We start from the raw sequence: 15,496 nt of genomic DNA on the forward strand, positions 1-15,496 counted from the left end.
AATCTCATCTCCACTTCAAAACATTATTCATATTGTGGTGCCATTTCTGTCCCTCAAGCTATCTTTGAACTTTAGCCACATCATATCTCTGTCTCTGATTGTGGCCTCAGCTCATCTACCTTCTTCACTGAACTTGTGTACCAAGATTATTTTGTGGGCTTTCTTTGTCCTGATTCACATTCCATTGCTAGGTATGCTTTTCCTCCCTTTTCAATCTGACTTAAAGTTCAGGTTTCCATCCCTTGCCAAGTTAATATGAACCATGCCCCACTGTGCCAACAACCTCCCCTTGGGATTTTGGTGCCACTTCCGTTGAGCTTCAACCTGTGCGCTTTTTTTAAAAACGCATCGAGTATAATTTGAAATTATAGACTGACTTAATAGTTACTCCATAACTTGCCGTCCTGCCTCTCTCTCTCTAATGTGACCCACTTGAGTCAATGTTTTATCCAGAGGCAGATTTCAATGATTTCAGGGACAGTGGAAGCTGCAGAGGATTATTTATACAGGAAACGTGGTAGAGTAATCTTGTACTGGAGACCACAGCTCTTCATGTACAGGGAATGAGCCAGTGGCTGATTGGGTTCGGGACTTTTTAATTTGATCTGGCCTTGTATTTTCACAGATGTCATGCTGTTATCTGATTACAGGTACTCCTGTCTCCTCATTGGTATTGGGGTTACTCCAAACACTTCTGCATGGTACTGCTTCACCAAACCTCTTGGTAAGGGTAGCCATGTGTGCCAAGGGTTAGTGTCCAGGAATGGGAGAACTCTGGATACTGCCATTTATTATTTTAGAAAATATTGATCTTACTATTATTTGAGGAACAGCCCAATAACTTGCTGCAAGATCATTCACAAAACTCGATCGTTCAGCTTCCTACTCACCGGGTAATGTTTCCCACCCTCCCCTTCCACTCAGCAGGGGCCCTTGACTCTGTCTGTACTTGTGTGGGCCTTGTCCCAACCGCTCTGCTCAGTAGAGTCTATCCCCGTCATCCCTGTGGGACCTGGCCCCTACTTTGTTTATCGGAAAATTTAGGAAACTGATGCAGGTAGACTGACAGATTTCCAGACTATCAGATATTTTTCTATTAAAACAGCAACATTTTATAACCTTTAAATAACAGTTAAAAAAAAATTCACAGTAGATTAAAAAGGGAGCATGAGAGCTCTTGCTCCAGAGAGAGGCAATCCACCATGCCTAGGACTTTGGTGATATTGGATTAACAGATATCAGAACTATTTGATGTTATTTTTATTAAAACAGCAACACTTGTACACCTTGCAAGACAGAACAAAGCCCCGTGTATGGTGGATTATTGGTGATCATCAGTGCAGACGAATCATCTAGCTATACTTCCTCTCACCCTGGCCACCAGTCTCTGGCCACCTTGTACACTGTTTTGGAGAAGCATCGCTAAAGAAAACTGACATCATCTCTCTCCCCATCTCCAGATCACGACTTGGGCCGGCTCCCTCAGACTGCGAGCCCTCAACCGTGTAAAGGTGGACCCTCAACTGTCTGCAGTCCGCAGGATGACCACAGCCCAGCCAGTCTTGAGCCACCCCCGACCTACTGGCCCAAGGATGGGTGGGCCATCTCCCATCTGGGGCAAAATGCAGGCCCCAATAAAAAAGCTACAGCGGACTTGAAGGGCAAAAACACCTGTAAATCCTGGAAGATGTGCGAACGTGTGGTACTGATTGTTGACCACACACGGTTTGTGGTTGATCCAGTCATCTTTGCGGCACATCCTGACACCATGCTGGGTCGGTAAGTGCTTCCTTCTAGACGTCTAACCACAGCTCCTGCCTTCAGTGGCTTCTGACGAGCACCACTTGTTGTTGCTAGGGTCACACAGCACTGAAATGGGCCCTTTGGTCCACCTTGTCCATACCAACCATCAACCAAACCTATTTACCAGCACGCGCTCCTTATCTCTCCATGCCTTTGGTAAGAAAAAAGCAGTTAGCAGCTTAAATTTCTATTTTGATTGCAAGGATTGGCATTGGGTCCCCTGATCTGCCTGCGTGGTTCTGATCCAGGTCAGGGTTGATCTGAACAAATCTGATTTAATTTGTGTTTAAATTATGCAAACTCAATCCTGCACTGCGTTGTAGTATACGGACCTGAAGGGTCCCTGGTGATTTGGCTATGGGTTCAGGTGGACCAGGGATGGGGGATGGTGGGAGGGAGAGAGGAGAGCAACTTGTCATAATCAGCATTGGGTAAGGACCATACTGTTGGAAGCCAGCATTGGCTCTGGGGTGGAGCAGGTGCCTGGGTGTGGGAGTGTGGGAGTGGTCTGATTCTTGCTCTGATCATCTTGTCCTATACTCGTTTAGAATCTTCACCTCAGCACGAGACCACAACGTAATGCAGCCAAACGAGAAGGGCGAGTACGAGATTGCCGAAGGCATTACTTCCACCGTCTTCCGTGCAATCCTGGTGAGTCCCCTTGTCACAGCACCTGTTTAGTTCCCCAAACCACGGGTGGCCAAACTACGTCAACTGTGGCCCAGGGTGAATTTTAAAAATAAAATGGAATATGGCCCATTAGAACATAGTCTCTAACAATAAATTGCACCGAATGTACATTGCACTTATTAGTTTCAACACTAGATATTGCTGCCATTTTGAACAACAACTAGACTAACTTCTGTAATATTACTCTTTGTTGAAAACGTTCACCTCAGTTTTAAAAAAAGTTTGCCTCAATTGAAAAAAAGTTACCTCTGTTGATTAAACGTGGCAGAACTGAAAAGATGGAAAATAGCAAGGGAGAGCTTCATATTGTTTGGCCACCCTTTCCCTAAGGGTTTACCACATCTACCCCAGTGCACATTGATTTCTAACCAGAGTGAGAGATCTTGGCCACAAAGAACTCTGGAACAGCAAACTGATTTGCAAAGTTTGGCATTGATAATAGGCACAGATGGGAGATGAAGACAGGGGGCCGGCTCATGTTGTGTTAGAACCATCATTTCAGCTGTCTGGTCATGATGCGGACAGTTAACCTCTCTGGCACCCTGCAGTCTTAGCAATGCCAAGAGATGAGTTGCTATACTGCTGAGTCTCCAACTCTGGTTCATCTGACGGGTTTTCAGCGGAGGCAGAGATTTTTGTGTGTCAAAAGTGTGAAATCATTTCTATTTTTATATACAATCCCCTCCATAAATGTTTGGGTCAAAGACCCTGTAGTTTCTCCTGTGCGCCACAATTTTATATTTGTAATCAAGCAATTCACATGTAATTAAAGTGCACATTCCAGAGTTTATTCAAGGTTATTTGTATATATTTTGGTTTGACCGCGTAGAAATTGCAGCAATTTTTTACGTGCTGGTAGTTCCCCCATTCAGGGCACGATATTGTTTAGGATGCTTGGCTTCACAGGTGTTTGGGATTACTCAGGTATGTTTAATTGCTTCATTGGTGCAGTAGGCTTGCTTCTAAGCATTTGGTCACCTTTGGAGTCTATAATTGCAATTTTTCAACAAGAGGACGATGAAAGTCAAAGAAGCCAATGTGAGGATGATAAACAAGAATAAAACAGTAAGAGACATCACCCAAACCTTAGGATTACCAAAATCAACTATTTAGAACATCATCAAGAAGAAAGAGTGAGCTCAGTAATTGTAAAGGGACTGATAGGCCAAGGAAGAACTCCACTGCTGGTGACAGAAAAATTCTCATCATAATGAAAAAAAAATCCCAAATGCCTGCCCGATAGATCAGAAACACTTTTCAGGAGGCAAGTATGGATGTATCAATGACTATTTACCACAGAAGACTTCATGAACAGAAATACAGAGGCTACATTGCAAGATGCAAACCACTAGTTAGCCACAGAAACGGGACAGGCTGAGTACAGTTTGCCAAAAAGTATTTAAAAGAAAGTAAAACACAAAGTCTGCAGACATCACGGTTGAAGTTAAAAAACACAACTCAGCAGGTCAAACAGTGTCCTTTTATATAGCAAAGATAAAAATACATAACTGACATTTCTGGCTTGAGCCCATCATCAAGGTATGGAAAAATGTTGGCAGGCGACCAAATGAAAAGGTGTAGAGGTAGCAAAGGCAGGAGGTAATAGGTGGAGAAGGGAGTGAGGGGACAGTAGAAAGCGGGGGGGAGGAGGGATGACTGGGTGAAAAGAGAGGGAAGGGGTGGAGAGCTGTGGAAAAGAAGAGGGGGAAGGGAGAGCAGATTAGCTTAAACTGGAAATGTTGATATTAATGCCATCAGGCTGGAGAGTGCCCAGTTCTGCAGTGTATTTAAGAGTCTGCAGAATTCTGGAAAAAGGCCTTGTGGACAGATGAATACAAGATTAACTTGTATCAGAGTGAAGATACAAAGCATATCAATTCATCTGTGAAACGTGGTGGGGGTGTTATGGCCTGGGCATGTTAGCTGCTCAAGTTTAAATACCTCCAAACTCATTGGACGGCACTTCAAGACATTGATCCCAAACATTCTGTTAAAGCAACAAAGGGGTTTTTCAAAGCTAAAAACTAGTAAATTCTTGATTGACCAAGCCAATCACTCGATCTAAATCCATACGCTGAAAAGAAAACCTAAGGGAACAAGCCCCCAAAACAAGCAGGAGCTGAAGATGGCTGCAGTCGAGGCCTGGCAGAGCATCACCAGAGAGGACATTCAGCACCTGATGCTGTCTATGAACTACAGACTTCAGGGAGTCATTGCAATCAACGGATATGCAACAAAGTACGAAACAGGACTAATATACATACTATTGCTATGTCCCAAATATTACAGTGCCCTGAAATGAGGAGAATAAGTATAAAAAGTGCTGTAATTTCTACATGGTCAAACCAAAATGTACCTGAATAAAATCTGGGATGTTCACTTTAATCATATGTGAATTGTTTGATTACAAATTTAAAACTGGAGTTCAGGGGCGAATAAAGGAATAAAGTGCCTTTGCTCTAAACATTATGGAGGGCACTGCGTCACTGAAAATCAGAAATATTTGCAGACCATTAAAATTAGCAGTGAATAAAATGTAAATAAATCAGCAAAATAACTCAAATATTGAGTTGGAGGTAGCGAAGGTCCTAAATTAATACTTTGTTTCAGTATTCACCTGAAAAAAGGACTGTGGCAATTGTGAGGATGACTTAAAGTGGACTGAAATGCTTGGCTGTATTGACATTAAGAAAGAGGATGTGTTGGAGCTTTTGAAAAGCATGAAGTTAGATAAGTCACCAGGACCAGACGAGACTTACCCAAGGCTACTGTGGGAAGCAGGGAGGAGATTGCTGAGCCACTGCTGATATCTTCTCATCATTATTGGGGAGAGAAGAATTATTGGAGAATTGGAAGGTTGCAAATGTTGTTTCCATGTTCAAGAAAGCGAGTAGACATAACCCAGAAATTATAGCTCAGTGAGTCATACTTCAGTGGTGGGCAAGCTGTTGGAGAAGATCCTAACAGGATTTACAAGCATTTAGAGAGGCATAATCTGATTAGGGATAGTCAGCATGGCCTCATAGAAAATTGAACGTAGATATACTGACTGATTAGAAACCCACTCGAGATCGAATCCACGCTGCTGAAGATCAAACTGCGCTGGGTAGGTCACGTCTCCAGAATGGAGGACGATCGCCTTCCCAAGATCGTGTTATATGGCGAGCTCTCCACTGGCCACCGAGACAGAGGTGCACCAAAGAAAAGGTACAAGGACTGTCTAAAGAATTCTCTTGGTGCCTGCCACATTGACCACTGCCAGTGGGCTGATATCGCCTCAAACCGTGCATCTTGGCGCCTCACAGTTCAGCGGGCAGCAACCTCCTTTGAAGAAGACCGCAGAGCCCACCTCACTGACAAAAGACAAAGGAGGAAAAACCCAACACCCAACCCCAACCCACCAATTTTCCCCTGCAACCGCTGCAACTGTGTCTGCCTGTCCCACATCGGACTTGTCAGCCACAAACGAGCCTGCAGCTGACGTGGACATTTACCCCTCCATAAATCTTCATCCGCAAAGCCAAGCCAAAGAAGAAGAAAGAAAAAGAAGAAACCCACTCAACAAGCTAAACTTTCCCTACCTTACACCCGTAACTTTCAATTTTTCTTGGATCCATGTGGCTGTCTAAGAGTCTTTATCAATATCCCTATTGTACCATCACCACCACCCCTGGCAAAGCATTCCAAACGCCCCTACTTTGTGTTTTAAAAAAAAAAACCCAACTTGCCACTGATGTCACCCCTAAACTCCCCACCCCTCAACTTGTACAGATGTCAAGGGGATCAAGGAAACGTCATGTCTCGTCAGCTTGATTGAATTCTTTAGGATGTAACAAAGAATATTGAAGTACAGCGGTGGATATAGTGCATATGGATTTCAGTAAGGCATTTGATAAAGTTCCCCATTCAGAAAGTAAGGAGGCATGAAATCCAAGAAGGCTTTGTGGATGCAGAATTGGCTTGGCCAGAGAAGGCAGAGGGGTGGTTGTAGATGGTTCATCTTCTGCATGGAGTTCAGTTCCGCAGGGAACTGTTCTGGAATCCCTCTTCTTTGTGATTTTATTTTATATATACAAATGACCTGGATGAGGAAGAGGAAGGATGGGTTTAATAAGTTTGTGGATGATACAAAAGTGGATGATTTTGAGGATTGTCTGCAGGGTTGCAGAGGGCACAGCAAAACATTAATAGGATGCATAGCTGGGCTGAGAAGTCCCAGATGGAGTTTAAGCGAGGAAAATGTGATGTGGTTCATTTCGGTAGGTCAAATGTGAAGGCAGAATACAATGTTAGTGGGGGAACTCTGAGTAGTGTGGGTGAACTAAATGATCTTGGAGGGTCAGTGTCCACAGGACACTCAGAGCTGCTGCACAGGTTGAGAGTGTTAAGAAGGTGTATGGTGTGTTGGCCTTCATTAACTGTGGGATAGAGTTCAAGAGCAGCTAAACAGAGCCATAGTTAGACCCCTCTTGGAATATTGTGTTCTGTTCTTAGCATTACAAGAAGGAAGTGGATGCTCGAGGGTGCAGAGGAGATTTACAAGGATGGTGCCTGGATTCGAGAGCATGCCTTATGAGAATAGGTTGAGTGAATTGGTCTTTTCTTCTTGGAATGATGGAGGATGAGGGGTGTACAAGATGATGATCGTGTAGATGGCCTGAGGCTTTTCCGCAGGGCTGAAATGGCTAACACAAGGGGACATAGTTTTAAGTTGCTTGGCAGTAGGTATAGGGGGGATGAAAGAGGCAAGGTTTTTGCACAGACTGGGTGAATGAAATCCACTGCCGACAATGGTGTTGGAGGTGGTACATTAGGATCTTTCAAGAGACTTAAATAGGTACATGGAACAGAGAAAAATGGAGCAGTTGGGAAATTCTAGGCAGTTGATTGAGTAGGTTATTGGGTTAGCACATCACTCTGTCTAAAGGACCTGTACTATGCTGTAGATTTCTGATTTGTCTTCTTTTCACATTAGAACAAATCATTGTTAGAGCATGAGATTTTCTAGGTTAAGTACCCAAACTCCTAATATGTCAATGGGATTTTTTTTCCTGGTTGGTCTAGTTGTGTTTCTGGTTGAATTGCAATATCTTGATGGTGAGGGAACTTGGCAATGGTAATGCTCTGGACCTCTAGGCAAGGTGGAGAGATTCTATCTGAAGGTGGACTTGATTGGGTACTTGACTAGTGTGAATATTGCCAACCGCCTATCAGCAATGGCCAATCGTTCTCTAGGTTTCGCTGTGTGCATGGAGTCCTTAACTCTCTGAAGATATGCGAATTAAATTGACCAGAGGGCAGACATCAGCTGACCTCTCCATCTCTGAGTTTGTGACAGAAGGAAGTTTGGTGATACAGCTGCTGAAGGTGAGCAGGACTGTCCTGAGCAGCTCCATAGTGATTAACCAACCAGAGATTACAGAGAACTGCTGAAGGTTGGAGTCTTTGGAATTCCTTGCCACAGGTGTGGGACAGTATTTCAGGCCAAAGGAGAGCACTTTCTAATCTGTAGGGGAGTTGAGGGTCACAGGGAAAAGGAAGGAAAATAGATTTAAGGAGGTCGGAACAGCCACAATCCCATTGATAGGCAGGGCAGACTTGAAGGATTGAATGGCTAGTCTGTTCCCTGTTCCTTGGTGTTGTGGTGACCATGACCAATTTCCTTTTTGTGAGGTACAACTCCAGTCATTGCAGTGCTTTTGAAAACCAGCAAGTGTTGTTTGGTAAGTGTTGTCAATGTCTTCTATTGCTTTACTTATGACTGAGAGACAACTGGGCAGGACAGCAAAACCCCTATTATCTGGAATACAAGCAGCCAGCAAGAAAAAAAAAAGAGGAAAATAAATGGTTAAAAAAAATACTGAAGTTTAAAATTGGCATGCCTTACCAATCCATGAAGCGCACAATGTCAAGCAACCGGAAAATTCACTTATCTGGCATCTACCAATCCCCACAGGTGCCGGATACTGGGTTTTTTTTTTACTGTGATTGTCCTTGAATCTGTTTTCAAACTCTGGTAGCTTCCGCTGAATGGGAAACAGGAGAAGAGCGACCGGGCTGGGGGTGAGTCTTTTTGTGCGTTGGCTGCTCTCCCGAGGCAGCGGGGAGTGTAGATGGAGTCGGTGGAGGACGGGGTGGTTTGCGTGATCACAACTCTGTGATTTCTTGTGGTCTTGGGGCAGAGCAGTTCCTGCATCAAGCTCTGAAGCATCAGGACAGGAATTTTTTTTATGGTGCATCCGTAAAGAGCAGTTAGTGATATTGGACACCCGCTGAATCACCTCAGGAGGAAGTGGAGGTGTTGGTGCTCCTTTCTTGGCTGTTATGTCAACTTTATTGGATCAGGAAAAATTGCTGCTGATATTTACACTTAAAACCACCACCACCCAGAGTGCATCTGGTGCCCTTACTGCTCGGTACTTGCTCCAGAGCACTGATACATCAACTGAGGGAGGGCAGCGTGTGGCAATCGTGAGGTTTTCTCATCTACGTTGTTTCCTGTTGTTTGTACCTTGCTGGTACAAACCAGGAACTTATAATCTGTCGGTTCCAGAGAGTAATTTGGGAAATTAGACTGATTGGTGTCTGTTGAATGAGTTAACATTGGTGACATATTAACTATTTCTTTGCTATTCCAGGATTATTACACTACAGGAATCATTCAGTGTCCAGATGGAATTGCAATTCAAGAACTCAGGGATGCATGTGAATATCTGTGCATTAACTTCAATCACAATACAATCCGCTGTCGAGACCTCAGTAAGTGCCTGTTCTGGGTGGGGGGGGGGGGGGGGAGTTGTGACTGTGTTAACACATCATCTCAGATGTGCTCAGTGTAATACAATTCAAATGTATGTATAGCACATGTCAGGATATTAGTGTAGTCTGCTGTGCTGTTGCCAGAAAATGTCAGTATTTAAGAGCAGTTGTTTATTTCCAAATCCGTGTGGTCATGCATGGAATGGGATGTGGATTGAGGAGGGAGTGTTGTTCCTGCTATTACAGGTCCTGAATCTGAAAGCTGCTGAAGAAGCCTTGGGATTTCCTGGTGGTAGTTATTCATCTTCTTTAGTTTCAGTGAATTGACAAGATTCCAGCAATGCTACTCACTCACTTTCTCTTCCGATCTCTTGCAGGCGCTCTGTTACACGAGCTGTCGAACGATGGGGCGCGGAAACAGTTTGAGAGAAACTTGGAGGAGTTGGTGCTGCCCTTGATGGTGTCCAATGCCCGGAAGGGTGAGCGGGAGTGCCACATTGTGGTGCTGACACATGAGGACACGGTGGATTGGGACGAGCAGCACCCACCTCAGATGGGGGAGGAGTATTCTCAAAGTAAGGACTGAATGTGACCAGGCTGTCCTTCAGCAAGTGAAGTCGCTGAGCTCTAGTCTGTGAGCCTGTTATGATGCCTTTAACTATCTGAAAACCATCGGTTAGAATACTGTCACAGATATATACGATCTTGGTTAGGATTGCAAAATATGCCTTGCTCTGTAAATGTTGTCTAACTTAATATCATTTCTGATTTTAAGGTGGATTTCCTGGAAACTGACTGCTCATACCTTATCTGTAATTTAATAGCCTTGTCAAGCTGCTTCACTGTTTGGGTGATCTGTGACTCTGCTCCGTGTCATTTTCTGAGCAGTAGGTGGCAGTCTCATTCTTTCCACATCGCCTCAGTCCACCAGGCCTCTCTGTCACTGATGGATCACGGTTTCATGCCCCCTTCTGATACAATTACCAGCCCTCACCAACAGGAAACCTGAGTTGACTTCACTACTTTAATTCTTGGCCGTCATATCCAGCTATGTGTGGTTCTTTGGTCAGGGGTCATTTGGCTTTGTCCCTTTTTTTTGTCAGTATTGAATGGTTTTATTGTCACCGTGTCTGCCTGTCCCGCATCGGACTTGTCAGCCATAAACGAGCCTGCAGCTGACGTGGACATTACCCCTCCATAAATCTCCGTCTGCGAAGCCAAGCCAAAGAAGAGAAGAAAGAAGACCCAAATACTGTAAAAGAAAGTTTGGTTTGGGTGCTATCGAGGCAATCCAACTTGTACAGGTCATGCCTAAATAATATATAGACAACCATGTAGAGAGAAGGGTTAAGTCAAGTCATGTAGGGTATAGAGAAATATATAAAAACATTGGGCAGACAGTAAAGTACCATTGTAAAAGGAAGTGTGAGGGGGCATCATCTTTTGCCAGTATCAAGAGTCTGATGAAAGAGGATGGCATGCTTAGTGTGGTGGGTGGCACGGTTCGTGCCAGGCTGTTACAATGCTAGCGACATGGATTTGAATCTGGCGGTCTGTAAGTTTTGTTCTGCTTCTGTTTCCTCACCGTTCAAAACGTACCAGGGATGTAGTTCAATTGGATATAATTGGTTGGCTTGGGCTCGTGGGCCAAAAGGAACTGTTATCATGCTATATGTCTAAATAATTTTATAAATTTAAACTGTTCATGAATTTGGAGGTTTGTTCTTCAGGTCATATATCTACTGCCTGAAAGGAGGGGGGAGGGAGAGAATAAAATGTGACCAGGTTGGGGCAAGTCCTTTTGTCATCTTTCCTTGCCTTTGTTTTTCATTGAGAGGGGGTATGGGATCAAATCAGCCAACACCACATGTTGACCTGACAGTGATCCTTCTGCATTGGAGCATGCAGAGCAGACTGCCACAAGGTAAGAGGAGTCTGATTGATTTCTCCTTTGTTTCAGTTATTTATAGTACCAAACTCTACAAATTCTTCAAGTACATTGAAAACCGTGAGGTTGCAAAAATGGTGTTGAAGGAACGAGGACTGAAGAACATTCGTATTGGAATTGAAGGTGAGTTGGGTGATGCCAGGAATAGCTCATTTCTGCTTTTGTTCTTGAAGGTCACCACTTGATTAAAGTCCTGGGTCTTTTTGGACCTGAAATTTACAAATATTTAAAAAACCAGGAACTTATAATCTGTCAGTTCCAGAGAGTAATTTCAGGTAAGATTAGTGAAATGTTAAAAAGTTTATTGCTGTTTATTCTGGCAACACTAAATTATCTGAGGATTCTGAAATCAAACTGGGTTATGGAAATTCAGAAACATTTGACAAAGTTCTGAAATTTTTAAAAAACCCAGCTTGGGTGAAATTGGAGATGACTTTGTACTGAATAGAAGGAAACAATGCAGGGATAAAGGGTTGATAATCTGATTGAGAAGTTGTGTTCCCAAGGATCCCATATTTCTCACATATAAAGTCACCAAGTCTATTGTGATTCCAGAAATCTTCCACCGACCAGGATGTGGTCAGAGTTCTCTGCTTTTTGTACATACTAACAATTAGGATGAACATCCAAGATCAGTGACACTAAATAAGATTAAGTTGCAGGAAGAGCAGGAATCATTCAATCCCTTGGACCAGTTCCAGAATCCAAAGTAATGCACTGGAACAGGAGAATGGAGTATTACTGAGGAGTAAGAACAAATGCTCCCTTATGCCCATCCTGTTCAATTAATAAATTAATTCATCACCACACATGCCCCTATATCCTTAAATGCTCAAAAAAAAGACCTTTGTCTTGGAAGCCCCGTCTCCTGTCCCATTCATATCAGGTTATATGAAGTTTTGATTTCTTTTACTCTCGATGGGGATTTATCATTTTCTTCAATTTAAAGGCAGTATCTAAGCTGCTCACATGGAGGGAAGATTTGTAGCTTTCACAACTTATAATCATCCCTGCACATCTTGCAGCCAGCGAAGGTGTGGTCAAGCTTCTATAAGCTGCAATGTGAGGACTAGATAATGGTTCATTGATGTTGAAGGACTGACACTGTCATGAAGGCAAGAGAGGGCCCCTTATGCCTGCTATATCATTCAATCTGACTGACCTACTCTAACCTCAGCTCCCCCGTTCCAGCTTCCCATAATTCCTCACTCTTTAAAATAATTATCTATCTTCATGTTAAACGTGTAGTAACTGGTTTCCCACACCCTGGGGGTCAAATTTCCCTCCCCTTATTTACAGATCCTGTTCTTGGTTGGTTTCAATATTATGTAGCTTTTCTCCCTCCTGATCTTTCACTGCTAGATTCTGAAACTAGATCCTTTGACCCACCAGCAGCCCTTGCCATGATGTATGCTTAGTTTTTATTATTATTATGCCTTTCTTATGGAACTCTAACATCTCCACCTTCATATGTTGAAGGCAGTGGTTTTGGTCCAGGGCTTGGGAAATTCTATCACAGTTCAGTCTCTTAGAGAGTTCAAAACCAAATCTAAAACAGCCTGTTTGTGGATAGGTTCCGAAACATGCTGGTCCAAGAAGCAATCTGATTCATTCCACAATTCTTCCATGATACCTGTACCAAACAATATGTAGATCGACTGGAAATGCATGTGCCATGGAAGAGTTCAATAGCACTGGGAATAATATCCTCGCCCCTCTTCAAAAAAGCACCTAGGAATTTCTTCCTTTCACTTGAGGAAAGATGGGATCTTGGTTTAGTATTTTAGTCAAAACATGAAACCTGTTCCTTGGAGGCTTTAGGATGTCACTCTCTGAGCTTGTACACATTCTGAAGCTCTACCCATGCAAGGAATAATGTTGTATAGATTTAACTCCAGAATGAATATGTGCACAGATCTAACAAAGACCACCAACCAGTTTGTGTGTTCTGTTGTTTAGGATACCCAACCTGTAAAGAGAAGCTGAAACTGCGGCCAGGGGGCCGCTACGAGGTGATCTATAATTACGTGCAACGTCCCTTCATTCACATGTCCTGGGAGAAGGAGGAGGGGAAGAGCAGGCACGTGGACTTCCAGTGTGTCAGGAGCAAGTCCATCACCAACCTGGCCTCTGCTGCCGCCGACAGTCTGCGGGACCACATCGCCCCCCATCACCCCCAAGTGGACGAGCTGGACATCCTGGGCTCACCACCTGAGGGAGTCACGGGACCCGGCAGCCGAGAGTAGCAGAGAACCCCAGGCTTGCAGAAACAGAACTCTCCTGTAGTGGATTATCTCACTTGGTAGGCGCTGGTGGTGACAGCTCGATGCGCGTGACTGATTGCTGCAGCGATAGGTGGATGAGGTGCAGAAACAGTGTGATCAGTGGCAGGAGCAAGTACTGCTGAGATATTTCCTGTTGCTATAGCTTGACTGGCAGACTTCAGCACTTTCATATCAGATTAAAATCTCAGTTTATTATAGAGGAGTCCAGTGCAATCAGTGTAAAATGGATGCATCATCTGCTGTTATAATATGGCAGGACCATCCTTTGTATCGCAGCACTTCTGCCAGTAAGTAGTTTCTGATCACTGTAGGGTTGGTGTTAAAATCTACAGCTGTGGGGGTCGGGTGCAATATACCCAATGAAGGCCTCAGGCCCAAATCATTAGTTACCCTCAACTTCCTATGGTTGCTGCATGACCTGCTGAGTTTCTCCAGCACATTTATGTAGTGCACATGGTAGCTCTAGTCTTTCCTTCATTTTGTCTAGAACATTGAACTGAGGAAAGCATGAAGTTGATTTATCAACCAAACTCTTGGCACATAGTGGAAACGGGAATCTTCCAGAGGAAACATTTTGCCACTCACTTTGAGTCACTATGTGATGTAACAGTTCATTTTCTTATGCAGAATGGTAAATGAGTGGAAAGTGTTGTCTTTACAACCCCTTGTATATTTTGCTTCCTGAATTTAAACCTGATGTCAAAGAAACAGTGACACATTGGTAATCAGGTTGATCTTGTATGAAATCTTCCTCCTTGGTTGTAACTACAAGAGTAGGTTAGCTAACAGTATTGTATTTTGTACATAATACAGCAGCTACAATGAATGGTGGACAGGTTTCTTTGACATGACTGCTATAGGTCAGTGTTTGAAATGCTCCTCAGGCCCTGATGATGGGGCTCCTGCACCCCACCGCCCCCGCACATTGCAGATGATGGAAAGGCTTTGAGGAAATGTGCGTAGGGTTGAATGGAGCCACTGTCAGTACCATCTCAGCAACGTCATCCTATTCCTCAGCCCTGGTAGGCATGTCTCCTTCACTGGAAAACTACAATACTGCAGGTATAGTCTCTGGCCTGTACATTGGCGCAAGAATTATTCATTCTTGTACTTGAGCATGCTGTAATAAAGTTTTCAATCCTATTTACCTCAAATTGCTTGCTACATACTTATTAACCTCCTGGGATTCATAAGCCAGAATTTCCTAAAATGTGCTCATCCTGCAAAAGTCTTACCTTATCATTCATTTTCAGCCACCGTCTTGTCTCATCAACTCACTTCCTGACAGAGCCTCCTATCAATGTTGTCAAGGTGAGGACCTACTGCTGTTGGTAACCACAGCCGTTTGGGTGCTGGCATCGCTGTAATACTTCTAAATCCAGTTACATCCTCAAAAATAAAGTTTGACAAATCGAAGGACCTTGTTAACAATAATAGATTACAGCATTTTCTTAACAAATGGGTGAAATGACATTGAATACCTTAATTGGCCTGGATAAAGAACCTAGGGGATTTGTAATCACCGATCTGCAAAAAGGTTAAACAAGATCAGTTTTCAATAGAGCAGCCCTTGTGCAGGTTTGCCAACACAATCTCTTCCCATCAGTGATTGCTTAAAAAAGTTAATTTCTCTGAACATTTTCATTGTTAGGATTTAAGAAACAATAGACCCCCTCAAGTATGTTCTGCTTGGCTTTTCCCAATTCCTTAGACAGTTCATGGCAACTCTCTATAGGTTCTTGTAGCTAAGTGAGCCACCCGAGCATTACTTTTATTCTCCAGCCTGATTCAATTTTTGACAATTGCAAGCAGTAAAACAATTTATAGAGGAGTTTCACCGGCTAATTACTGTAGATAGGCACCTTTGTCTTCATGGATAATACCCTGCCCTATCTCACCCATTTTTTTTAGTAAGCTCAGTATACGATTAGATATCAAGATGGAATCCAAAACTTCTGATATGAACAGCTCACTTCCTTTAGCAGGCACTTGGACAATGAGCACATCCCCA

General features: G+C 43.5%; 1 protein-coding gene across 6 annotated transcripts in view; it reads left to right on the forward strand.

The window, feature by feature from the left end:
* Positions 1-14,639, forward strand: part of LOC138764926 (BTB/POZ domain-containing protein 10-like) — a 134,795-nt gene extending 120,156 nt beyond the window's left edge. For all 6 annotated transcript variants that reach the window (XM_069941375.1, XM_069941373.1, XM_069941374.1 and 3 more), the window contains 6 exons: positions 1,461-1,779; positions 2,352-2,454; positions 9,132-9,252; positions 9,630-9,827; positions 11,213-11,323; positions 13,160-14,639. In XM_069941375.1, the coding sequence (XP_069797476.1) occupies positions 1,461-1,779; positions 2,352-2,454; positions 9,132-9,252; positions 9,630-9,827; positions 11,213-11,323; positions 13,160-13,446 (1,139 nt within the window). In that variant the 3' untranslated portion in view covers positions 13,447-14,639. The remainder of the gene's footprint in view (positions 1-1,460; positions 1,780-2,351; positions 2,455-9,131; positions 9,253-9,629; positions 9,828-11,212; positions 11,324-13,159) is intronic.
* The last annotated feature ends 857 nt before the right edge of the window (positions 14,640-15,496 follow it).

Source organism: Narcine bancroftii, chromosome 5 (assembly GCF_036971445.1).
Source record: "Narcine bancroftii isolate sNarBan1 chromosome 5, sNarBan1.hap1, whole genome shotgun sequence".
NCBI classification, from domain to species: Eukaryota; Metazoa; Chordata; class Chondrichthyes; order Torpediniformes; family Narcinidae; genus Narcine; species Narcine bancroftii.